The sequence below is a fragment of the Electrophorus electricus genome, chromosome 15 (assembly GCF_041902795.1).
Source record: "Electrophorus electricus isolate QZ-2024a chromosome 15, ASM4190279v1, whole genome shotgun sequence".
In the NCBI taxonomy this organism is placed as follows: domain Eukaryota; kingdom Metazoa; phylum Chordata; class Actinopteri; order Gymnotiformes; family Gymnotidae; genus Electrophorus; species Electrophorus electricus.
Genome location: NC_137511.1, coordinates 462501 through 486577, shown reverse-complemented (window position 1 = coordinate 486577; position 24077 = coordinate 462501). Strand labels below are relative to the sequence as shown.

General features: G+C 40.1%; 5 protein-coding genes across 11 annotated transcripts in view; 3 read left to right on the top strand and 2 right to left on the bottom strand.

Annotated features, from left to right (window-relative positions):
• Window positions 1–1007: 1007 nt before the first annotated feature.
• Window positions 1008–5388, top strand: aarsd1 (alanyl-tRNA synthetase domain containing 1). Of its 3 annotated transcripts, XM_027009390.3 has the most exons (12): window positions 1008–1112; window positions 1390–1518; window positions 1813–1972; window positions 2119–2176; window positions 2287–2443; window positions 2673–2789; window positions 3510–3640; window positions 3719–3785; window positions 3887–3978; window positions 4067–4121; window positions 4362–4456; window positions 4868–5388. In XM_027009390.3, the coding sequence occupies exons 1-12, from the start codon at window positions 1074–1076 to the stop codon at window positions 5004–5006; spliced, it is 1239 nt and encodes a 412-aa protein (XP_026865191.1). In that variant the 5' UTR covers window positions 1008–1073; the 3' UTR covers window positions 5007–5388. The 3 variants fall into 3 exon arrangements, with proteins under 3 accessions (XP_026865191.1, XP_026865192.1, XP_081553337.1); XM_027009391.3 differs by lacking the exon at window positions 2673–2789; XM_081697211.1 differs by lacking the exons at window positions 3719–3785; window positions 3887–3978.
• Window positions 5389–5553: 165 nt separating this feature from the next.
• On the bottom strand, window positions 5554–7836 carry g6pc1a.2 (glucose-6-phosphatase catalytic subunit 1a, tandem duplicate 2). Its single transcript, XM_027009435.3, has 5 exons — window positions 7501–7836; window positions 7269–7378; window positions 6932–7040; window positions 6706–6821; window positions 5554–6603 (listed from the first exon to the last, which is right to left on the bottom strand). The coding sequence occupies exons 1-5, from the start codon at window positions 7728–7730 to the stop codon at window positions 6101–6103; spliced, it is 1068 nt and encodes a 355-aa protein (XP_026865236.2). The 5' UTR covers window positions 7731–7836; the 3' UTR covers window positions 5554–6100.
• A 1078-nt stretch (window positions 7837–8914) lies between these two features.
• On the top strand, window positions 8915–14997 carry g6pc1a.1 (glucose-6-phosphatase catalytic subunit 1a, tandem duplicate 1). Of its 2 annotated transcripts, XM_081697212.1 has the most exons (7): window positions 8915–10112; window positions 10278–10387; window positions 10900–11005; window positions 11207–11322; window positions 11449–11834; window positions 14388–14561; window positions 14854–14997. In XM_081697212.1, the coding sequence occupies exons 1-6, from the start codon at window positions 9856–9858 to the stop codon at window positions 14436–14438; spliced, it is 1026 nt and encodes a 341-aa protein (XP_081553338.1). In that variant the 5' UTR covers window positions 8915–9855; the 3' UTR covers window positions 14439–14561; window positions 14854–14997. The 2 variants fall into 2 exon arrangements, with proteins under 2 accessions (XP_081553338.1, XP_026865246.3); XM_027009445.3 differs by lacking the exons at window positions 14388–14561; window positions 14854–14997 and having other exon boundaries at window positions 8918–9243; window positions 9619–10112; window positions 11449–13705.
• On the bottom strand, window positions 14532–17282 carry ptges3l (prostaglandin E synthase 3 like). Of its 2 annotated transcripts, none has more exons than XM_081697213.1 (8): window positions 17057–17282; window positions 16727–16840; window positions 16540–16606; window positions 16036–16134; window positions 15637–15726; window positions 15114–15173; window positions 14987–15013; window positions 14532–14857 (listed from the first exon to the last, which is right to left on the bottom strand). In XM_081697213.1, exons 1-7 carry the CDS (start codon window positions 17083–17085, stop codon window positions 15005–15007), a joined length of 468 nt encoding a protein of 155 aa, XP_081553339.1. In that variant the 5' UTR covers window positions 17086–17282; the 3' UTR covers window positions 14532–14857; window positions 14987–15004. The 2 variants fall into 2 exon arrangements, with proteins under 2 accessions (XP_081553339.1, XP_026865226.1); XM_027009425.3 differs by having other exon boundaries at window positions 14532–14862; window positions 17057–17279.
• Window positions 17283–17936: 654 nt separating this feature from the next.
• Window positions 17937–24077, top strand: part of kat7b (K(lysine) acetyltransferase 7b) — a 6892-nt gene continuing 751 nt past the window's right edge. Inside the window, exons 1-13 of one of the 3 annotated variants that reach the window (XM_027009455.3) lie at window positions 17937–18106; window positions 18821–18950; window positions 20475–20720; window positions 21118–21200; window positions 21299–21382; window positions 21610–21708; window positions 21794–21904; window positions 22121–22312; window positions 22605–22694; window positions 22811–22951; window positions 23061–23154; window positions 23458–23604; window positions 23929–24035. In XM_027009455.3, coding sequence (XP_026865256.2) covers window positions 18092–18106; window positions 18821–18950; window positions 20475–20720; window positions 21118–21200; window positions 21299–21382; window positions 21610–21708; window positions 21794–21904; window positions 22121–22312; window positions 22605–22694; window positions 22811–22951; window positions 23061–23154; window positions 23458–23604; window positions 23929–24035 — 1539 coding nt within the window. In that variant the 5' untranslated portion in view covers window positions 17937–18091. The other 2 variants (XM_027009457.3, XM_027009458.3) reach the window with 2 other exon arrangements.

Genomic DNA, 24077 nt, shown 5'->3' with positions numbered 1-24077 from the left:
GAACCCTCTTTGGCTGAGTCCTCGGTCTACACTGCATGAAATTATGACATCTACAGATTTGTGATCTCTGTAGGCTTAGTGATGCACCATTAACTTAGGAACAGAAGTTACTGAAATCACTGACATCATCACAATTATTATTAGTTTGTTTATATATATATATATATATATATATATATATATATATATATATATATATATATATATATATATATATATAGCACCTTTCCTCAAACTCAAGGACACTTTTTACAGACAGATTTTACAATCACTCACACACGGATGACAATATCCAACCAGATGTCTAATTCCTACAGAATTAGAAGGGCGGGCGGGCGGGGGGGAATCAGCATTATCATTATTATACTGCAAAACAGTACAGAAGTGTAACACAACATGAAGGGTCATGTAAGATTAGACAAGAATATAACTTACTACAAGAAAGGCAACAAAAATACAAACAAATGGGTTATAATTATTTTGTTAATAATAAACACAACCAGAAATATGTGTAAGTGATACAAATGATTGTTTCAAACATGAAACTTACAAGCTTGTTGCATCAAGTTGGGCACAGTGCAAAGCATAGAATATGAAAATCCTGAGACATAGGCCTACTATGTCTCAGGATTTTCATAATCTGTGCTTTGCACTGTGCCCAACTTGATGCAACAAGCTTGTACTGAATGATTTGATAGCAGCTAAAAATCTTCAAATATTAATCAAACAACTACAAGTAAAAAAAAAATATTAAACAATACTAATAATAGTGTTAAATTTGCATAATTCAGAATGTGCTGTGCTGAAGTCCTCCATAAGGAACAGGGTAAACATTGACAGAACAGGATTGGAAGAAGAAAAAAAACAAGACTGGAAGTAATTTACATGTGACAGATCAATACGAAAAACAAATTACTTTAACGCGTCTGGGACAAAATGAGAATTTTTACAGTACAGTAGAGTACAGGAATGAATATGAAACCTGCTCCTGTGTTAAACGCTACCGAAGACTTTTATTTTGGAAGAAGTTCTGTGCCATATTATCATTTTTAGTTTCACTTGTGCTAACAATAATGGCTTTCCAGTGTCAGAGGGATAGTTATATGAAAGAAGTATGTGAATATCTGTTGTATGTGTTATGTATTACGTAGTGGGGTAAATATCAGGTCTTGATTTCACCGTAATTAATAAATCGTGTGTCAGTACAGAGTACACCTCTGTAGCTAACCTAGCTAACCTAGTTTAGCGTGACCAGATACAGTCGTACCTGCCTCTTCAGGTGTTTGACTGACTTTTACGTGTTGGCTTTGTCAGCTCTTCTGTTTGGATGGAAGATTACATTTGTCTAGCCTTTTCAACTTCTGCCACTATTGTGTCTATGCTGTTCAGTTTGTCACGTCGGTGGTGTCCTGCTTACCTGCCGAAATTAAACTGGAGAGCAACGGGAAGAGAGAAAAGGTGACGGGTTTCAACGTGGTACTAAAAGATACGATCCTATTCCCCGAAGGAGGAGGTCAGGTAAGTTTCCTCAGGTTGCAGGGTGCGTTTACACAAACACTAACAGGGCATAGTCTGTTTATGTTGGTGGCCTCTGTAACTAAGTTGAGCTGAATATGAGCAGTTGTCTTTCTTTTCTCGATGGATGTTAGATGCATAACACGTTACCATTTGTTTTACATGTGGTATAAAAGTAAAACTCTGGGCAGTCATACCATGCAATTATTTTGCTGTCTTTGTTCATACGGAATTTGAATAATAAGCGCATCCTTGTTAAATTCAGTTTGGGTTTCATGTCGTATGACTTATACGTAGCCTGATGACCATGGCACAATTGAAAGTTGGCCGGTTCTGCAAGTCACAAGACAGGGGCCAGAGGCACTACACTTCATCACCTCTGCATTAACGCAAGGGCAGGAGGTCCTATTGAAGGTGGACTGGGAGCGCAGGTTTGACCACATGCAGCAGCATTCAGGTGGGCATGGATGGGATGCGTAAGTTTTTGTGTACTCACGAACAATCATCACATTCATCCTCCAGCTACACTGCTAAGCCCTATTTAAAATGCATCACAAAAAGGTTCAAGACACGTTGATTCGGAGTCATCTTTTTTTAAAATAGGGCAACATCTGATCACTGCCTTGGCAGACTCAATGTTTGAGTACAAAACTACCTCATGGTAAGACCTTTTATTCTTACCTTCTACATTTAATAAATGGTTGTCATGTGACTGATTTCGATATATCTTCAACGCATCACATCGACGTATTCTTGTGTCTTGTGCTGTAGGGAGTTGGGCAGACACCGCAGCAGTATTGAACTGGACACAGCCACTGTAAAACCAGGAGAGATGGAAGCCTTGGAGTCAGTAGTCAATGAGAAGATTCGTGCTCACATCCCAGTTTCTGTGCAGTTTCTGTCTATAGACGATCCTGCAGTGGAAAAGGTGTGTGTTTGTGTGCGTGCGTGCATGTGCGTGTACGTGTGAAGTCTTCCCAAAACTGGTGGAGGATGGGCTTTCTGCATAGGCAAAGTTATTGGCTGTATGTGGCTGCTACATTAAGTGTGTCTGGGATGTGCTATGCTGTAAACTCCTTTTACAAGTATTTGGACATTTATATCATTGTTCTCCTACTAATTTTTTTAAGTATTAAACTGTGCATGTGGACAAACAGGTAAGAAGCAGGGGTCTCCCAGATGACCACGCAGGGCCCATCAGGATTATTGATATTGAGGGCGTAGATGCCAACATGTGTTGCGGAACCCATGTGTCCAATCTGAGTCATCTGCAGGTAAGAGTGGCACATGCTGGAGCAGTTTAGGCCAATCTCAGTGCCAGGGCTCGAGATGACTCGTGTTACGGCTGATACTGGGGCACCTAAGCATATGTTGATCTCGCAAGGCTATTCTTTCTGAAGCACTGGGCCAAGGCTCGCTTTGATCCGGTTATAAACACATGACTTATTTGAGGCACAGTGCATCTACAACAACACATTATTTATTTATGGGTTTTAATAGCAGGTGATGTGTGTTGGCATTGTTGTTGCTTAGCCTACACAGGCACACCCTGCATGTACTTAGTGTGTTAAATCAGAAGGCATCCAATTCAATAGAATATATTACCTACATAATATATTAATGAAGTTTTGAGTAGTGAACTCAATACAATATAATATACATATATTGTACACACATTGTTATATTTTTGTACATATATAGAATATATATATTTCTCTATGCACCCCTGTTTTCTTTTTCCTCAGTTTGGACAGAGCACTCTCAACCATTTCACTGCGAGTTATACTGTGTACGACTGTATGTGACAAATAAACCAAACTTGAAACTTGAACCAATTTTCAGTACAATGGTTCACACAGGTTCAGAGTTTCCAAAAGCCTCATTTTCAGCATTAACCCTTGAGATGTACCTGCTTTGCTGCATGATGGCATGTGATGGTGTTAACTGTGTTCAGTTTATTGTGACACGCTCTTATTGCTTTATATAATCAAAAGGTGATTAAGATTCTGGGGACAGAGAAGGGGAAGAAGAATAAGACCAACTTAATTTTCCTAGCTGGAAACAGAGTATTGAAGTATGCTGAGAAGAGCTACATCACTGAGAAGTCCTTGACAGCCCTCTTGAAGTGAGTTGGCCAAGAAGTGAGACATTCCAATAGCTTGTTATGATTGTCACACTAATTCTGATGGCTGTGGTCCCTCAGAACCATGCCAGAGGAGCATGTTGATGCAGTGGACAAAATCCAAAAAACAATGAAGCGTCTTCAGAAGGTAAAATGAATTCCCATGTACAGTTGGTGTTTTTGCAGTGTAGTTTCACTCTGTCACACAGTCAGCAGGCAGTTATACTTAAGCACATGTTTTCTTGGCAGAGTAACCTCACTATCCTACGCAACATGGCCGTATTGATAGCTCAGAACTTCAAGAGCCAACCGGACAGAGGCAGTTTCTTCAGCTTGCACAAGTGTGTCTGTCTGTACTTGAAAGGCCCTTAATCTTAAGAAATAAACCAAATCAACAATACGTTCATTGTACATTCTTCTTTTCTATAGTAAAGATGGTGACAATGAGTTCATGAATATCATTGCCAATGAAATTGGCTTTCAGGTGCAATTTTTTTTCTTATTCTTTCTTCTATATAGAAATTATGTATATATCTTATGTATATCTTGTTTATTAAAAACACACAATTTGTGTGCATGTGTGTAGAATAATTCATCGGAACTTTACATTGGCATTAAGCCTAAATGTTTTAATGTCCATATATTCAAGCTCTAAAGAAAACCATTCAGTTCTATGGTCTGGGTTTTCTTTGTCAACCAGTTAAGATGTGCTGTTTATCCACAGGACACAGTCATTTTCCTGACCGTAGGAGAAGAGAAGGGAGCAGGGCTCTTCCTGATTGCGGGGCCTGAGGATATCATAGCCGCGTTGGGGCCACAGTGAGGAACATGTCGAACTAGATTACTCACATGATAAAGGATTGCTAGGATTTGATAATGCACACATTTATGATGACACTATCCTGTGTCCACTTCAGAGTATTCTTAATAACAATCTTTGATTTTTTTTTTTGTCCATGTATTTCACTAAAAGTTGTAAAGCTTTGCAATACATGGTCTCCTCCACTAGATGTCACATATGAAATAAAAACAGACTTTTTTGCCTCCAGACTAAAACAGACTTTTTTGCCTCAGCTAGCTGGCCAAGTTAAAACCAAAAAGGTCTTTGGAATGCACTTTGTTGGAATGCACTTTGTTGTTCAAATTACTTTTGACATAAGTTATCTGGCTAATGGAGAAATCTGCTTTCTGAAATAACTCCTGTTTCTGTGGCTGTGTGTCCATGCACAGGGTGTCCGAGCTGCTGCAGGGAAAAGGCTCTGGAAAGGGCGGCCGTTTCCAAGGTAAAGCCAACAGCTTGGCCAAGCGGGCAGAGGCCGAAGCCCTTGTGCAGGAGTGTAGCCGCAGACATAGTGCAGGAGAAGAGTGAAAGGGCGGGGTCTGCAAATGGCACCACTCACACTTCCCCACTCAGTTAAAGCAAACTGACTCGTCCAGGTGCACTGGTCAGAGAGCATATGAAGGTGTAGGCCCCAGCAAACACTTTAGCTGGTTGCTTCGGTTATGAATTTCATTGGTCAGAAAAACAAACGATAATAAAAATTTGATCCGATTGTTAAGTTGTATGTGTTTTTGATGGATTCCAAATGTTTAGATTAGACTCTGTAATTGAAGTTTAGTTACAGATGTCTTGCAGGATTTTATGTCTGTGTATCGGTTAAAAAAATTACATGAAGTGAAACATTCATTTTCATGTGTTCTGAAAAGGAATTACGTATATTATTAATAAAAAAGTATTGTGTTGCACAGTTTCTGAAGGTGTGTAACAGTGTAATTTGTCACAGACAGCAGGCACTGTAATTGTAGCGGTTTCAATAGTGATGAGTTATTTATGTATCATAATTGGATTTTTCATGTATATCTTGACTCAATATGCCTCTAAGAATGACATGGAAGTAGAAAGAAACAAAAAGTCCTTTTGCATATTTTAAATATTTTATTAAAAATGAAAATTTTCAAAAATAGAATTTTACAGAAAGCACATGTAGCACTCAGAGCCATTCATATAAAGACAAAAAATACATCATTCTAGGTGAAGGCAGCATGTTCTCTTGGACTCTTAAGGGAAATGCTGCATTTCACTTAATATTTCACATATTAGTTCTCAAAAATGAACCTCACCTAAAACAAATGCTTTTGTATGCTTGGGTTAGAGGCCAAGCCTATTCTCAGTACATGGGCACTAAGACATAAATTATGAGATTAAATAAAACTAATCTCAAACAAAATACCCCACCATTATCATGAGCAATAAATGTCATTTTACAGTGCTTAGATGGCTTATACCTGGATGGGAAACAAAGACTTTTGAACATATACTCAATGCAGCTGTGTCAAATAATACAGGTACAAACTGGTATTTGTAGTTGAGCTTGCTATTGTTGACAACGAAGCACCTGGAAATACTGCTTATGGTTCATGTTAGCCTTGTCAGCCTTGTTCTTCTAAAGTTTTTTCCTGATCTTAGAGCTGTTTCTTGTTTGGTAAGCTCAGGGCTCCAGACACACAGTATGGAATGATGCTGACAGTGGCCAAGGGGACAGTAGCACTCTTGCAGAACGAGAGCAGGTAGAAGAGCGCAGCCATGTGGGTTGGCGGCTTGATGGAGTCAAAGAGGTGTAGCAGAAGAAGAGAACTGATAATGGAGCCAATCCTGAAGGGGGTGCTGCTGCTCTGCTTGTTCTCAGTGTAGAGAGGGGAGTGCAGCCCCAGGCCCAGACCAAACAGCGTGCCCATGTTGCGCAGCAGGCTGGCAAAGGGCGTAGTGTCCATGTGAACCCAAGCTGGGTTGATGCACCATTTCTGGGCTTTCTCAAGGGTCCAGAGCAGATCCACACCTACAGCCTTCAGGAGCACGTAGAAGCCCACAGCGAAGGACAGGAGCAACAGAGTGATGTTGAAGTAGTTCTGTAAATTGGCATGGTAGATCCACTGCTGTCTGTTGAAGATTTCAGCCACAATCATTCCTGTGATGAAAATGGTATTGGATTTTTAAACAGCCTGACCTTAAACTCACTTTGCTTCTAGGTCCTTCTTATAAGGAACAATTTAAAGTTGCTATGACTGACCTGTTATAACACCAGCTATGACTTGATGAGGGAAGTGAGCAGCGATGAAGACCCTTGAGAGACACACGCAGATCTGCACTGTCCAGAAGAGTGCCCAGAGGGAACCTCGTAAGAACCTAACATGGGCCAAGGGGATAACATAAGAACAAACTCTTCAGGACTGATCCAAATGATGTGAAATGATTATTCTGACATGGTTACTAGTATTAACTGAAGCCTGACTTACAGGGCCCTGGAGGATGAGGTCTTCTTTTTGCTCAGCATGATGGTGAGGATAGATGTGACCATGGCATAGTAGACGCCAGCAGCACCCATAGCATGACCAGATGGGCTACCTACATCAGCAAAGCATGGGCCCTCAGTGTGGTGTTATGATGCTGTTTGGCTTCTCATTCTATAGCCATTTGCAGTGAAAAAGTGTCCCAGTGAAAAAATGGTAAAGTGTATTTCATATGGGACCAGACCTTAAATAAGACTTGTTTGTGGCATACCATGTGATAGTGTTGTGTTGTGTGTAGTAAAGAGGGAAAGGGGAGGGACATGTGAGTGTGATATAGACGCACCTGGCCCCGTCTCACAGGTCATGGGAAACTGCTCAATGTGTGGCACAGACATGTTGCCATAGTAGGGTGTCTCGTGGACCCACCAGTATGGACGCTCTCCAAACAGGATCCTTTGGTTCACAAGTTGCCAAAAAAAAAGAGAGACATAAAAGTGTTTTTTTATATATTGAATTTCATGCCACACATACAACAATACATTTTCCAATATTATCATAAAAAACTGTTAATTTACCATTTGAAGACCAAGTTGAGCCAGTCTCCTACCACTGCCACCCAGATGAGCTTGATGCCTACAGATTCCCTCAGATGGAACCAGATGGGGAAGAATACAAAGAAAGTGTTGCGCAGGTCTGCAGCAAAAGAGATGAAGAGGAACCAGCCCTGGGCATCGCTATAGTGGGTCTGCAGATACTGGGTGGTGCTCACCCCAAAGCCATGCATGGCATCCATGAGTGTATTCATCCTCAGAATCTTCTCTTAGGAGAAAGCTATCTGTTGTTGAGACAGAACTGATTATCTGGAGCCCATTGGCTCTGGTTTTTATACCGGCAAGCCCACCACCCAGACGCATGGACAAGACTGATCTTTGGACCTTGCACATGTGTAATAAAACACAAAGGGAGGGGGGAGAGAGAAAAAAAAGTTCAGTGCAGTTAACAGTATGTTTGTGGAAAGGAGAGGGAACACAAACAAGCTGAGAGAAGCATGGGTGTTCGTGGCAGGGTTCAAACTCACTCTGAACTCAAAAACAAGGACAGTGAATTTGTCAAATAGAAACGCTTTTTCCTTTGTAAATATAATTTAATGTGTTGCTCTGCAATTTATTTGAGTGACACATAGTAATAATAATATACATTATATCTATTTGCTGTTATAGAATCATTATTAGTCAATTAATGTCATGCAAATCCTACATAGAAGAAGAAAGTTTCATACTTTCAATATATAAACTTCACAGCTTCTTCCTGTGGCTACATAACTGCTATTAAGAAATCCAAATATCTGAAACGGAACTGAATTTTGTCAGTGGTGATCACCATTTTGCACAGAAGACATAGAAATGATGAAAAAAAAATCATAGTCAAAAATAGCCAGTCAAATCTTTCCAAATGCAGAGGTCTAGCGCTTTTGCAAAGCACTTTCTGTTTGAACTACATTTTTATACTTTTTTTGATTCGCTAAAGATATAGTCTGCAAGTGCAAACTAATTTTAACTGTGTTATTTACCTGATTATTTGCAGGTGGAAGGTGTTGCATCTGGTACATATAATGCACATTCTTTCAGTCCTTTATATGCTTTTCGAATTTCATTCATCACCTCTAAAAAGTATTATGCATAGGGTTCTAAAAAAGATAGAAACATTGAGGATTTGGAACAGAACAAATACAGTTCTCTGACAATCAGTTACCATTGATTTTCATTCTGTTTTGTTTGGGAAAATAAACAGGGGAGGGGAGTCATTTCAGACAAATTGAACTATATGTTAACAAACTGTGGAGTTCACTAGGACAAGAGATTTTGCAAAGAATACTGAAACTGACAGTTTAAATTAAGGCATTTTTACACACTGTAAAATGAAATTTTACATACAGTGTATGTAGTAGTCTAATAAACTCACCACAGGAGTGCTATGGTTTTCCTATGTCTTTCCTCTAGTTCGTTCACTACACTGGCTTCCTGTAACTGCTTGTATCAGATTTAAAACTCTGATGCTTGCCTACAAGGCCAAAAATGGAGCTGCTCCCTCCTACTTTATAGCAATGGTCAAAACCTGATATGTACCTTGAATCCTTCAAGCTTCAAGTACAGCCCAGCATCATTCAAGATTCATGGAAGGTAAGCATCAAGACTGCATCCTAGCTGCCAGTGGGTGGAATGAATCTCCTCTGGCTATCCGAAGAGCCCCTCTCTGTGTTCAGATAGGCAGAAGACTCATCTCTTTGAAAAGCCCTTTAATTAAATCAAAACAAGCTTGTAAGATTTTATATTTGCACTTGACCTGTCTTGCTTAGTAATTGTTCTTGACTTGTGTTGTATTCTACTGAGTCTGTCATTCTAGGTTTCAACACTGACACTCGGTTCAATGTCTTTGTTGAGAGTATTTTTGGGACTCTAATGTATTTGTACTAGCTAAGCAACTAAAGGACTTTTGCAAGTTTCTCTGAATAAGTGTGTCTGCTAAATGCCATAAATGTAAATATAACACTAATTATCATCCATATTTGTTTATAAAAATCACTCGGATTTAAGCCTGTTTACTATGGCCATTTACTATGTCTGCATTCATGACGTCATACACTGTGTGTTTAAGCTCGTAACCAATCACTGTGCTCTCTGATTTGCTATCAGCATTTGCCCCATCAGCCCCATTAGCCCCATTAGCGTCATGACAAGCAAAAGGTCACAGGCCCCAAAGCCCCTTGCTGAATATCCACAGAAGTCCAGCAAACAAGACCGTCCAGCCTTGAGTAAAGTCCGGCTAGAGGGGAACATCGAGGCAACACCACGCCATCAGTCAAAGCGCCCACAGCCTGCCCCCTCAGCCCCCACCACCCACTCGTGGGGACACCCCTGTGCCCGTGACCCATGCTGGGCAGTTTCCCAACTGAAGCTCTCAAGATAGTTATGGATCTGCTCCACAGCTGGGGAGTGAGCCTGGCTGTCCACTTGCAGACAGAGTATGGTGTCTATGAGAGCTGGTTTCAGCTGGTTTCTTCCGTGGCTGACCTCCATACCACCTTCTTCATCTTTTTCCCCATCTGGTTCCACCTGAAAAGAGATGTTAGCATTAAGCTTATTTGGGTGGCCGTGGTGGGGGACTGGATTAATCTGGTGCTAAAATGGTAAAATGCCTTTTTTTTTACACCATTCTTCTATCTGTTCTTAATTTAAGTGACTTACATTGCTAGCAAAGACATGAATTCTTCAGCTTGTGATATTGATGAAATTGTTCTTAGAATAATAACATGCATGAAGGAAAAAGGTCTCTTTTGGTTTTCATCTTGTAGGATTTTGTCTGGAGAAAGGCCGTACTGGTGGGTTCACGAGACCAGGTTTTACGGCTCTGAAAGGGTACCTGCACTCAGACAAGTTCCTATCACATGTGAAACTGGACCAGGTATAACTCAGAAAAATCAGAATTCATTATACATAATAGCATTACAGTATTTATTTATACTGATTAGTACTATAGTTCCCTTGCCCCACTGAATTTGTCCCTAGATTATTCTAATGTTTAAATCAAAGGCTACCTTTGAATTTAAGACACTACAAAGGGATTGATAAGAAACGATTCTCAACATGATTTCAAGTACTATGAGTACAATTCCAACCTTTGGCCTGTACTATTGATTTCTTTATGCCTGATCTAATCCTGAGAGACGGTAGCATAAGGCATTTGTTGTCATATTGTTTATATGATTCTTACCTATAAAAGAGAACTGAATGATCAATTTACTGTTTACTGTTTACTCTGTTTACTCACTTCGCATTGCTATTTGTATGTCTAAATTATGATGAAAAAGACACTGACTAATCATTTGCATATAAAATATTTATTCTGGAGGTTAACAGGTTAACAATTAGACTGTAGCTAATTTGAAAAATACTGGGATTGCTTCCCTTCTTCAGGAAGTCCTTCTGGTCATGCAATGGGATCTGCTGGTGTTGGGTATGTGATGGTCACAGCTCTGATATCCATTGCTGCCCAGAGAAAACCTCCTACTCAGTTCTTTTGGTGTGTTTCATTCAAGGCAAGCATGTACAAAAGTAATATAATAAATAACTGAACTTGGTACTTAACGATTATTTTTACAGAAACACAGATTATCATTTTCTAGAACTGTTCCTACGAAAGTATTGCACTGAATTATGTACACATATAACAAATTGTTTTGGATTGAATGTTATACTTATCTGACATGTTGTGGACAACCAGGTGTTTACAGATGGTGCTGTGGATGCTGTTGGGTCTAGTGGAGCTACTGGTCTGCATGTCTCGTGTTTATGTTGCTGCCCACTTTCCACACCAGGTTGTAAGTGGAGTCATCTCAGGTGGGTCAGCCTTATTTGTAATCGCCACTACATGACACTGTTGTTTTTAAAGTATTTGGGAGTTGTGAGACTTGTGTACCACTGAATGGATGTCTAACTTCAACCTAATCCTGGTTCTGATACCAGGGATAATTGTAGCTGAGATATTCTCAAGACAGCAGTGGATCTACCATGCCAGTCTTCAGAGGTACTTCAACATCACTCTGTTCCTGCTTATTTTCGCTGTGGGCTTCTACATGCTCCTGAAGGCTGTAGGTGTGGATCTGCTCTGGACTCTTGAGAAAGCCCAGAAATGGTGCGTCAACCCAGCTTGGGTCCACATGGACACCACGCCCTTCGCCAGCCTGCTGCGCAACATGGGCACGCTGTTTGGTCTGGGCCTGGGGCTGCACTCCCCTCGCTACACTAAGAACAAGCAAAGCAGAAGTGCCTCCTTCAGGATTGGCTGCATTGGTCTATCATTGTTTATTTTGCAGCTCCTGGACTCTTTGAGCTTTTCTTCTAATAACCAGGTATTTTTCTACCTTCTCTCATTCACTAAGAGCACTGTCGCCCTGCTGGTTCCCACTACACTTGTTCCAAGAGGCATGTCCTGGTTTTTACTGGGAATCAATGACAAAAAGAATACATAGATTACGTTTTTAATATTGCAGTAGTGCAACTAAATGGGTAGTGAGAGGTATTAAGTTTTAAAGTCTGATCTGTATCACCATTACTGTTTTCAAGTCTGAGTTCTGGCTTAATTCAGTTCATTTGTTACATATACCTCATAGGCCACATGCAGGACAGGGTTTATATAGTAAAAAAATCTCCCTCCTCACTACCAGGAACTCCTTCTTAAGCCTGGTCCAAAACAGGCAATGTCTGAAATCTTTTCCCATGATCTTCAGTATTTTACTTATTTGTAGCTGGATGGGACTGCAGTCTGCACCAGTGATACATATATGATGCATATTTTATCTTTGTATTAGCTTTTTAATGAACACTTTGAAGATATACAGCAGACATGGCATTGGTTTTCCACTACATGCAAAGTATTCACTGCAAGCCTCTTGCTTCAAGATTACTGCATTTCATGCCTTTATCTTGTCACTGGTTTTAAAAAAAAGTCCTGTTAAAGTACCTCCACTTGTATCTGGTTATCTCTCAGTAGTTCTGAATGAGACTGATCCATTCACTAAAACATGACTCTGTCATTCACAAAACATGGTCAAAGGTCTTTCTATCAGCTTTTGGACTATGTACCACATGGTGTTCCGTACTGTACCCAACTGCTGAGTTACTAATTCTTGCCAAGACCATGCATATCCATATGTTACAGCTCCATTCACTGTTAGATTTAATGCAATGCTCAGGGTTACCTATAAAGAGTTTATTATGTTTACCTTTTTAAAGATGCAACCTATGCTAAAATGATGTGGTATCCTGAAAAACTGTTTGCAGTCTGTCAGTGTCACCATGGTTTTACAGGTGAAAGTTTGTTAAAGAGATAAATGGTTTAAACACACACAGGAATTTTATGTTAGATGTTTTTAAATAACAGTAAATTTCCCAGCATTTTTTAATGTTTTATTGCAACTTTTTTTTTCTTTAATTCTAATGCCTTATTTTGCCCCTGTTGGACAGAAAAGGAAACTGTCCGAAAAAAAACTATTAGTTTTCATGTCACTGACTGATGGCCATGCTTGCAATTATATATATATATATATAATTTTATATATTATATATAGAGAGTTTTTAGAGAAACAGAATGTTTTGGACAGAGGTCCTTCATAAGCTGTGCAAGCAAAGTGTTTATCTAGAAACTCTGTGTACTACAGTACACTACAGTTACTCACCTGGGCTCATCTTCATATATATATATATATGTGTGTGTGTGATTTGTGTGGGTGGGGGGGTAGGACAACTGCATAATATAATGTACAAATGGCCTGATTTAACATATTTGGTTTATAATTTTGTACTCTAAAGTAAAATGTAAAAAAAATTGTTAAATGGTAATTCTTACATTGAAACTGATACTACATTGAGTCTGTCAAATTTTGGCAGATAATAAGCATTATTAATTCTAATTCTGAATAATTTTCTGACTTACATGCCTCCAAATAAAAATTGCGAACTTGCAAAAATACAAAAATAAGGGGGGAAAGCAAATCAAATAAGTCTTTAGATCTGTAGTCACTTTATTAATATGCACATCTATGTCAACATTTACAACTTCTATAGTTAATACATTTTGTCTGTTGTGCATACTAGCTGTTTGTGGTTGGAAAAAATATTGCTCAGAATTCATGTTGCTTGGAATCCATACATGTTTTTGCTGCCTTGTAAACCCCACTCCAGGTGCATTCTTATGCTGAGCACAATTAAATATTAACCAACGTCTTGTTCTCTTAACCCATTTATCTAAACCTTCACTGTGTTTGACTGTTGCTTCCCCATGGGGGCGCAAGTGTGCAGTGGGGTAAGGGTCATCTTGGGGTCAGGGCTTAGAAGACCAAAGGACAGGACATTTTGTTTGTCCCACTGGTGGCCTAGAGTACCTGTCTTCATGCCTGCTACGTCATGATGTGCGTAAGCAAGCTTATCAGTGTTTTCACTTCTGCACGAAGCTTATGTGCTTAACATGAATTGTCCAAAATCAACTGCTTTAAAACATACAAAAAAATATTATTGGGTTAGTGACAACCAGATAAGGCATGTCACTGAGCATGTTGTGGTTAGACGTCCTAATAACGCTACTCCAGAATTCAGCATTTGTTCTATAGAATTCCTTATTACTTTCTGTAGGTGTAAATAAGACATAGAGAGGATGTTTTACAGAGGTTGCATGATTACATTACAGTCAGTCTCTCAGCCTTGTGTTACATGTCCACTGCCCTTTCCATTCTCTCCTCAACGTATTTTCCTCTTTGTGCACCTTATTGCCTTATTACACTCTGATCAATGAACTCTGATCTGTGGAGTGAAACGGGGCGCTATTTTCACTCGGTTGAATTTCAGTGTAAATTTGTGCTTGACACACACTGACAAGCCCACGTTAACATGCGTCTGGCCTCCTCCAGCACAGTGAGGTGACTCACCTTCATGAACTGACGTATTCGGAAGCACGATAGTACAATCTAAGATACAAAAGGGCAGTTGAGCAACACAGACCGATGTGTCACACTGCTGGATGCTGTGCATGGCAGACTTTCAACACTGACAGATCCTAGGATAAGCTTTTTATTACAACAAAGGTATGTTTTTACTTTCATCTTTTTGTTTCATGGTAACACAATACATATTAAATTATTTTACAAAGTGTGGGATATTTTCTTTTTTGGATTGTAAGTAGCATGTACACCTGAACAACATATGCATTTATTATATAAACCAAATGTCCTTACAAAGCTTTAGGATGGAAAAATATATTTAACAAGTGATCAGATATGCATAATATTAACAACTTACTGACAACTGAAACATTTCTGCTACACAAAGAGTAGAAAACAAATAACACATAAATTTTTATTCCGCTTTTTTCCACAGCAATCTGACCTTTTAGGAGGGAACAAGAAAGATATGTAAGCTAAATGGAAATATTCCCAAATAAACTTAAGAAATATTTAAGTTTAATGAATAATACACTCTGTATTCAGGTTACACTGCAATAAAGATTTACCTTGGAAAATGTATTTTCTCAGTCACTCTGAAAAGATAAGCATGCATTAAGAAGCAACACATTCAATAATTCATATGAAGCTCTAGAAATATACTTTGTGTGTTAAGTCATCATCTGATATACTTACAAGGTCATCAAGGTCATCCATGCTGGGAGGCTCGCCTTTCTTTTTCATATCTGAAAGCATCTACATTTCAAAAAGAGAAACCATGAGCTAAATATAGCAAATATTTGCATTAAGTTTATATTTAATGTACCACCGTATCATACGAACAAGAGGATGTGGGTTTGTATAAATGAATATCAGTATGAAAGTTGCAGGTTTCATGCTGACTTGGCATTCAAATTAGCTGCACTCACTGACCGTCTCATTATGTAATGACTTCTTATTGGTGGATTTTAAAAACATAGTTACAGACTGCAGCCTATCCCCTCTCTACCCCTTTGATCAGTGGTCATTTTCTGACCACATGACTGTTTGGGGGATTTTATTCGGGCAGTTCTGTGGCTACTCATGAATTATTTGTATACTGATACAAATCATTCAAGACAATAATCTACATGTCAACACATACAGTGTTGGTCCTATTTAATCAAGGTGTCTAATAAAGTGTGTGTTTAATGTGGTTTGTGCGTTAGAATGTACTCACATCCATATACTGTTCATACTCAGCCATGCCATCTTCCTCCTCATGTTCCCAGTCTCTCCAGTTATCAAAGTCTACTGATAACCAGGCTGGCTGGGGGGACGGGGAGAGCAGAGTGCTTGAAGAATGCTGCATCTTTTGCAGAATTTTAGTCACTTTGTTTGCAAGACGTTAACCCATATTGATCATTCTGATTATGCTTTTGATGTGGGTTATAATACACACATATTCAAACAACTAACTACAGAGTATTCATCTTTTCTTGGTGTAATAGGAGGATGAAAAGTACAATGTTTAAAGGTCTATATACGGAGATATTATATCTAATACACAGACCACATTCATACTAGTATTTGTGATCATCAAACATGGCAGAAGGCAGGCCCCAATGGTGAGCGTTACCTTAGCTGTGTCTTTGGTGAGACGAGGCCATGGTACATTGTCCTTCCATTTCCGGATCAAAACATTAATGGTACGATCTAGTACCTTCTCCCTGGAGTCCTACAGACAGTAACAGAAAAAGCTGCTCAACTCAGCCATATAACTGAAAACATTTCAAAAGCTAACCTTACAAAAGACAAACCTTTTGAGAGCCAAAGCTACACTGAAGGCGCTGAGCAGCTCGTGTGACTAACTATTATGTTGCTTTTGTGTGATTTGTGTAAACTTGTTGAAAAAAAGTTACTATCTAAAGTAACATTACAAAATAAAAATGTAGATCTAGTAAGACTGGTAAGAGTTTGTGCATAACAAAGATCATATAACAAGTAGATTAAACAGGATATAACAAATGTTCCCTTATAGCAATTAGCATTTAGCATCTCTTATAGAATAGACTGATCACATGATATACATGAAGTATTGTCAGATTCCACAGAGCTGTAAAGAACAGCACTGTGAACTTACGTTTTTATGCACTCGATCATAAAATTCAATCTCATTATAGATGTTGTTGTCATCAACATCTTTACAGCTGCAAAACAGAGAAGCAATACATTTTTTAAAAGGATCACAAATGTTATTGTAATCGCAACCTATGTGGTTCTTTGGGTTTCAACATACGTTAATAGTGACAGTAACAAGAGTGTCTCACCTTAAGATCATTTTAGTATCCTGAATGTCAACTTGAACATCCTTTGCGTTCTGAACCACGAAGTTCACAGTAAGATACTTTTTGCGGTCATACCATAGTGTTTTGGCTGGATGACTTTTGACATTAAAAAAGCGAGTCAAAACCATGTATACTTGACGCATCATTAAAACCTTTCAAAACATTATGCTTTTAGTTCAAATGCAATGTGATATATATAAATTACTGTAATCAGTTCATTTGTGTTCTTACAGTTCCTGTAGGCAAAGCACATGGAGTCAAACAGGCATGGAGTGTCCACTCTTACAAACAAGAATCTATGCTCACACCTACCAGTCATTGGGCCTGACTATCTTTGGCATCTTGATTCTTCTCAAAGTTATCCTTTGTAGTAAACGTCCTTGGTATTTTTGTATCTTTATTTTGCGATTCAGTTTTCAGGACTTGGGTGCTGGAACAGCGGGTGCTCACAGACAAATGAGTGCCCAGTGTCTTCGTTTGTTCGTGTGTGTGTGTGTGTGTGTGTGTGTGTGTGTGTGTGTGTGTGTGTGTGTGTGTGTGTGTGTGTGTGTGTGTGTGTGGGTAGGTGGGTGGGCGGGCAGGCGGGTGGGGAGTGGGGATGATCTGGGTAACTCAGTGACTATTTTTAGAGTGGATGGTATCAGCTGCTAGGGGAGGAACATACCTTCCTCTCCCCCTCCACCCTGTTCCCATTTTAAGGCTGTCAGTGGAACACTCTGGAAAATCACAGAATTTTCCTTCTGCTGTTAGGTCACCTCACCCTGCTCTAATTGGTGCGGGGATGGGGAATCTTCCAGAAACCTGGCAGAACACAAAATATAGCACAAACACAAAAATATCACACTGGGCCCAGTAAAAAAATAATAAATTAAGAAAATAATTTTTAGGGTACCTCTTAGTCATAGGCACTATATATATATATATATATATATATATATATATATATATATATATATATATATATATATATATATATATATATATATATATATATATATATATATTAAAAAGAACGAAAATATAATGTATATTAAAAAGAACGAAACATATTGGTAATTTATTGTACGGCCTTATAAAGTGACTGGACGTCTGCTGTATAAAAGTCTATAAAAGTGTGCAGCGCCATCTGCTGGTGGGGCAGTTATGTGTGCTTGCATCTTCCGAAAAACGTAATTTCCTGTCTTGGTTACAATCGGAAAAATGTGGCGCGCGAGCGAGCCCATTGTTGTCCAGGCTAGCAGGCTAGCCAGATAACTAATGCGTTTAAAATAAGTGTACGCTTCATTAATACACAGGGCGGTGTACATTATTTGTTGGTGAGTGCAAGCAGGATAACTTCGCAGAGGTATGCCTCGTAAAAAGGTAAGAGCAGCGTAGGAAGCTTGTGTGGTTTAGTAAACTACTGGTGTAGCTACGCTAGCTGACAGGATTAGCTGGGCTACTGCCCTCCAGGGCTGCTCTGTCTCACCCGTCTGAGCCGTCTTACCTGTCTCCAGGTGCTACTTCACTAGGGTAGCTGGCTGGCTGGCTGTTCGCTGTCTTGTTCAGTTCGGTCCATATTATATTGGCTAACTATATTTTCGCTCCTGGTCCACTGTGTCCTGCTCCAGCTGGCGTTAGCTGCCGCGTTCTGCTAGCTTAGCTTCTTAATGGCCAAGTCGTTTGTTTGAAAGGCCAAACTCATGGCACATGGCAGGTGAAGTTCATACGCACATTTATAGAATATGTTTTCTGTAACCTGCGCGGTAAAATCTGAGTAATTTTTAAGGCTAACCCTCAAAAAGTCCTGGAATGAGCGTAGCTAGCCGCCTATCTGGCATCCCGAAAACCTCCAGCTAGCTTCACTAAAAGTGAAGAGTTTGTGCTAACTTGGAGCATGCATTAAAAACGAAGCTCAAATTCACTCAGGATAACAGATGACAGATAGTATGGCAGATATCTGGTGGCCGTGTGTGCACTGCCAGCTCTGAGCTGTTTGTATCACAGGAAACAGCTGCTGCCAGTGGAAAATTAAGTTGTAGATAAAGTCGAGGAAATAAAAGGGGTGTGAAATCGTCCTCAATGGTTTGTTTGCAGAGAACCGCTGGGAGTAGTTCAGATGGGACTGCAGATTCAGATGACTCTGCAGACCACGAGAAAACGGACAGCTCCCGCAGCAGCACGCGGCTGACCAGGGCATCCCTCCGCCTCAGTCAGAGCTCTCAGGGTAAACACGGAGGGTCCACTAATGCTAGATGTCTGCAAATTTTGATTGTTCAAAAAGTTAACGTCCAACGTGAAAATGTTTCAAATATAGTTATACATATATGAAGTATCTGTTTAAAATAAAAGTTTGACAGTGTTATGATTTTCAGTGTATCTATTTATAAACATGCATCTCTTATATTTCTAGTGGCATCTTTTGTCAACTTAAATGCATTCTGTTTGTTTATTGATGGCATATTAGTGTTTGGTCCTGTAAAGAAAATGTAAGAGAAATATGCTTACTGTCTCACCAGTTCCAAATTCATGAAGATTGAAATCAGTCATGAAAATTGGCTGTGGGGTGTGTTTTGTCAGGCATAAAGCACATGTACACATTACATAGCTGGTGATTACAAAGGCGTTACTGTCTAATGTGTATGAATTGTGAGCCAAAAAGTTAATTGTGGTGTTTAGTGTCTGCATCACTTTCTTTCTTTTTATAATGAAGACTTTGCTTTTCTTAGTGTGTATTAAGCATCAGTCCATGCAGCATTAAACTGTGTTGCCTGATGTACGTACACTGCTCAAAATATTAAGGGAACTCTTAATCATTACAGTATAACACCCAGTTAGTTAAACTTCAAAGATATCAATTTGTCCGGGTAGGAAGCATAAGGAATTGAGTCAATTTCACCTGTTTCGGTGCAAATGAAAGTGACAACAGGTACACTGGAGAGGCAACAGCAATTCAGCCATTCAGGTTGCACAGGTAGTCCAGCTCCTCTGGCATGGTACCTCTACATGGTGTTGCAAGAAGGTTTGCTGTATCTCCCAGCACAGTCTCAAGAGCATGGAAGATAATATCACGACATGGGATATTACACGAGGAGATGTTACAGCTCGCCTGGCATTCGTCAAAGATCACTGAAATTGCCAGGTTCACTATTGGTGTTATGCTACCTATGATGTCATTCAGCGTGACTAATTTGGCTGTGTCAGTGATGGTCTGCGGATGCACATCCTTGGGTCACACAAACCTCCACATGAAAGCCAATGGTACTCTGACTGCTGTTAGGAACAGGGATGAAATCCTCAGAACCTTTGTCAGACCTTACGCTGGTGCAGTACGCCCTGGGTTTCTCCTAGTGCAGGACAATACCCTGCTACATGTGGCCAGAGTGTAGGCAGTTCCTGGATAACAAAGACATTGATGCCATTCACTGGCCCTCATGTTCCCCAATCCAACCGAGACTCTCTGGGACATTCTGTATCAGTGCATCTGACGCCTCCAAGAAGTGCCACAGACTGTCCAGAAGCTGATCCCCTAGTCCCCTGGTAAAGGTTTTCAATTTGAATCTGACGTTTAATTTGTGTTCCCTTAATTTTTTGAGCAGAGTAATTGATTGTTGCTTTTATACTTGGCATAATTAATAGAAAAAGCTTGTTGTTCACAGAGGTATAAATAAATTTTTAGCTATTTTACTGTCTTCAGACCCTCTTGTCTAATCGTTTTCTAAGGATGTGCTTGTAACTGCTCCCCATGTAGATGCTCCACCAGACATGAAACAACTAGCAGAGAGGGACGAGTCTCCACCCCGGACTCCCACAGGGAATGCCCCATCGTCTGAATCCGACATTGACATCTCCAGTCCCAACGCATCCCACGATGAGGGCATGGCAAAGGACCAGAAGGATTCGGGCAGTGATCCCTCCCACAGGCCAAAGCGCCGGCGCTTTCACGAGAGCTACAACTTTAACATGAAGTGCCCCACGCCTGGCTGCAATTCACTGGGTGAGTCGAACAATACCCATTTAGGGCATTGGTAGTTCAGTGTTTAAAGTACTTGACTAGTAAACAAGTCCATTCAAGTTTCCACCACTGCCAATATGCCTCTGTTTGGACCCTGAGCATGACCCTTAACCCTCAATTACTCAAGTTGTGTTCAGATATAATTGTAAGTTGCTTTGGATAAAAATGTCAGCTAAATGCCATAAGTGTAAATATGTAAATTTAATTGACACTAAGCAAAAATGAATCCAGAACACTTGTTTCAAAAAGGGACATTTGCAAAAAAGATTTTGAGAACTAGTTAAACCATGTATGCGTTTTTTAAAATGTTTTATATGAAGTATATTCATGTGTATGTATGTGTGTGTTTTTTTTTTGTTTTTTTTTTATATATAAACAGGCCATTTAACTGGAAAGCATGAAAGACACTTCTCAATATCTGGTTGTCCCCTCTACCATAACCTATCAGCAGATGAATGCAAAGTATGTGTAATATTTTTTTTTTTTTTCGGTGGGAAACTTATCTTAACTCTGGATCTGGCCAGGCCAACTTTAGCTAGTGTTCTTTGTCCTGTGTCAAGGTAAAAGCCATTGAACGAGAGAAGCAGGACGATGAGCGCAGCCAAGGTCAGAGTGAAGAGAGCAGGCATGCTACACGTCACCAGGTACTTGTGCTCCTCCAGAAGGGGGTGCTTTACTGTGGGATTGTTTCTTCTGAAAGTTCATGTGGTGCAAGTAATCCCAATAATCCAATTTTTTGTTTTTGTTTTTGTTTTTTACATAAAATGAAAGGTGAAACTTATGGGAGCTCAAAATATGCTTGAGGGTACCTAAGTTTAAATGGGTTTAAATCTTTATAAAGCTGGCAGGTCATATTTGTTTGTGTTTGTAGGCACCTACTGCAAGACAGGTGAAGTATAAGGAGAAAGTCCAGGAGATGAGGAAGAGGAGGGATGCTGGACTGACTAAAGAGCAGAAAGAAAAGTACATGGTATGTTTGTAATGGGGGGGGGGTGTTGTAAGGGGTATGTTGGTATGTTTGCTGTGTGTTGCGTATGAATGTGTTTATGTACTAGGAGCACAGGCAGGCTCATGGAATGACGAGAGAGCCGCTGTTGGAGAACATCACTAGTGAATATGATCTCGAGCTGTTTAGAAAAGCACAAGCAAGGGCGTCTGAAGACTTGGTGAGAACACAGAGGGTTCTTCCATACCGTTTTTTGTTTGTTTGTTTTTTTCATTTTTCCTCTATAGATCTTGTGCTTTAACAAGAGAAAACAAGTATTTTTATTGCTACTGAGGTGTCACATTTTTTCATACCTCCCGTCCTTATAGCAGTTGTAAATTTCAGTGTGAGTCCTTGTGTGTGCTGATGTGTGCGTGGGCCTGATTACTTTGTTCAGGAGAAGCTACGCATGCAGGGCCAGATCACCGAGGGCAGCAACATGATAAAGACTATTTTATTTGGTCGCTATGAACTGGACACCTGGTACCACTCTCCTTACCCAGAAGAGTATGCCCGCCTCGGCCGTCTGTACGTCTGCGAGTTCTGCCTGAAGTACATGAAGAGCCAGACTATTCTGCGCAGGCACATGGTATAAGCCTGACTGCTTATTGCAAGTCTCATTCCTTCGTAAACCCTATGTTGGCTTCTTTAAACTATTGTGACTGCTCAAGGGAATAATTATTAGTGCTTGTGTTTTGTAAAGGTCCCTGTCGGGAGGGGTTAGTTTTGGGTGTTTACATGAGTTCTGAACACACACAAAGGTGCATGTTGGCATCAGTAGGCCAGTCTTGGTGAATGTGTTTTGACAAATAAAATGAAGCTTTGTTCTGCATGATGTTTCACAAGCAGCTTCTTCTCTTGAATTTGTTTGAACCACACAGGCCAAATGTGTGTGGAAACACCCACCGGGAGACGAGGTGTACAGGAAAGGAGCCATCTCTGTATTTGAAGTGGATGGGAAGAAGAACAAGGTGTGCACTGATTCTAGTCAATTTACATGTCTGCACAGCACCTGGACTTACTAAAGAAAAACAGGTGTTTCTGGTCATATGCCTAACAACAATCTCATTTGGCTTCCGTTTGATAGATCTACTGCCAGAACCTGTGTTTGCTGGCCAAGCTGTTTCTGGACCATAAGACGCTGTACTATGACGTCGAACCCTTCCTCTTTTACGTAATGACAGAAGCCGACAACACCGGTTGCCATCTGGTGGGGTACTTCTCAAAGGTGTCGAGGTTTTCAGACATTAGCTACCGATTCAGCATTTACTTGATACGACACATCAGATATACTGGTCTGCACGGCGTTAAATTACTTGCTTACTTTGTCCCTACAGGAGAAGAACTCCTTCCTGAACTACAACGTGTCATGCATTCTGACCATGCCACAGTACATGAGGCAGGGCTACGGCAAGATGTTAATTGATTTCAGTGAGTGTTCACACGACTTCATTGTTTCTGGTGGTTTGAGAACTTGTGATCTTTCCACATTACCTTTAGTTATATTACAGTACCATTTGAGTTCATGCTTTCAGTTAGTTTTATTTTCTCAGTTTTATTTTCTGTTATTAATTAGATGACTTTAACGAAGGTGTGCCAGGGGCACGGGTGATGTGACTAGTTTCTTTAGAGTTTTTGTAAATCACCTCCTGCTGGACACGGTCTGTGTTGGCAGCATGAATCACTGTCCATTTGAATCTGAATACATTTTAAGTCTGTTTGCGTTTGCCGCAGGCTATCTGCTCTCCAAGGTGGAGGAGAAGGTGGGCTCTCCAGAGAGGCCTTTGTCGGACCTGGGCCTCATCAGCTACCGCAGCTACTGGAAGGAGGTGCTCTTGCGCTACATGCACAACTTTCAAGGCAAAGAGATCTCCATTAAAGGTAAGGACAGTGGCGTCGTCCTGACTGATACATTCCCCTGATTAAACTCCTCAACAAACTGTCAGACACATTTTTGGAAACAAAGGCAGCAAAGTTTGCTGTGTTTGTTGTGTTCAGCACATGAAACCGACTCTAGAGACAGTCCAGGGAGGAATCTGACTGCTGTTAAGTAGATTTAGAGCTCAAGCTGATTTGAACCATGAGACCATGAGTATTCATGATTTGACAAAAGAGGAAGGAACAATTCAGGAACATCTGACAGTGATTGGACTGTGAGTGGCTGTGGCCTGAGTGCTGTAATTTGTCGTCTCTTCTTCCTTTCAGAAATCAGCCAAGAAACTGCTGTGAACCCTGTGGATATTGTCAGCACCCTGCAGTCACTGCAGATGCTGAAGTACTGGAAGGGGAAACACTTGGTTTTAAAGAGACAGGTATGGTCTGACGTCCCTGCTCCTCTACCTTGTCTGCTCTTA

Excerpts from the sequence above, each read along its gene's own strand:
- aarsd1 (XM_027009390.3), top strand. The coding sequence starts at position 1,074 with ATGGCTTTCCAGTGTCAGAGGGATAGTTATATGAAAGAA. Across the intron at positions 2,177-2,286 it reads GAGTACAAAACTACCTCATG|GGAGTTGGGCAGACACCGCA; the intron begins GTAAGACCTTTT and ends CTTGTGCTGTAG. Across the intron at positions 2,790-3,509 it reads CCAATCTGAGTCATCTGCAG|GTGATTAAGATTCTGGGGAC; the intron begins GTAAGAGTGGCA and ends TATAATCAAAAG.
- g6pc1a.1 (XM_027009445.3), top strand. The coding sequence starts at position 9,856 with ATGCTGGGCAGTTTCCCAACTGAAGCTCTCAAGATAGTTATGGATCTG. Across the intron at positions 10,113-10,277 it reads ATTAATCTGGTGCTAAAATG|GATTTTGTCTGGAGAAAGGC; the intron begins GTAAAATGCCTT and ends TTCATCTTGTAG. Across the intron at positions 11,006-11,206 it reads CCTCCTACTCAGTTCTTTTG|GTGTTTACAGATGGTGCTGT; the intron begins GTGTGTTTCATT and ends GTGGACAACCAG.
- ptges3l (XM_081697213.1), bottom strand. The coding sequence starts at position 17,085 with ATGCCAAAGATAGTCAGGCCCAATGACTG. Across the intron at positions 16,607-16,726 it reads GATACTAAAATGATCTTAAG|CTGTAAAGATGTTGATGACA; the intron begins GTGAGACACTCT and ends TCTGTTTTGCAG. Across the intron at positions 15,174-15,636 it reads AGTATGAACAGTATATGGAT|ATGCTTTCAGATATGAAAAA; the intron begins GTGAGTACATTC and ends TTTGAAATGTAG.
- g6pc1a.2 (XM_027009435.3), bottom strand. The coding sequence starts at position 7,730 with ATGAATACACTCATGGATGCCATGCATGGCTTTGGGGTGAGCACCACC. Across the intron at positions 7,041-7,268 it reads GACCTGTGAGACGGGGCCAG|GTAGCCCATCTGGTCATGCT; the intron begins GTGCGTCTATAT and ends TTGCTGATGTAG. Across the intron at positions 6,822-6,931 it reads ACCTCATCCTCCAGGGCCCT|GTTCTTACGAGGTTCCCTCT; the intron begins GTAAGTCAGGCT and ends GGCCCATGTTAG.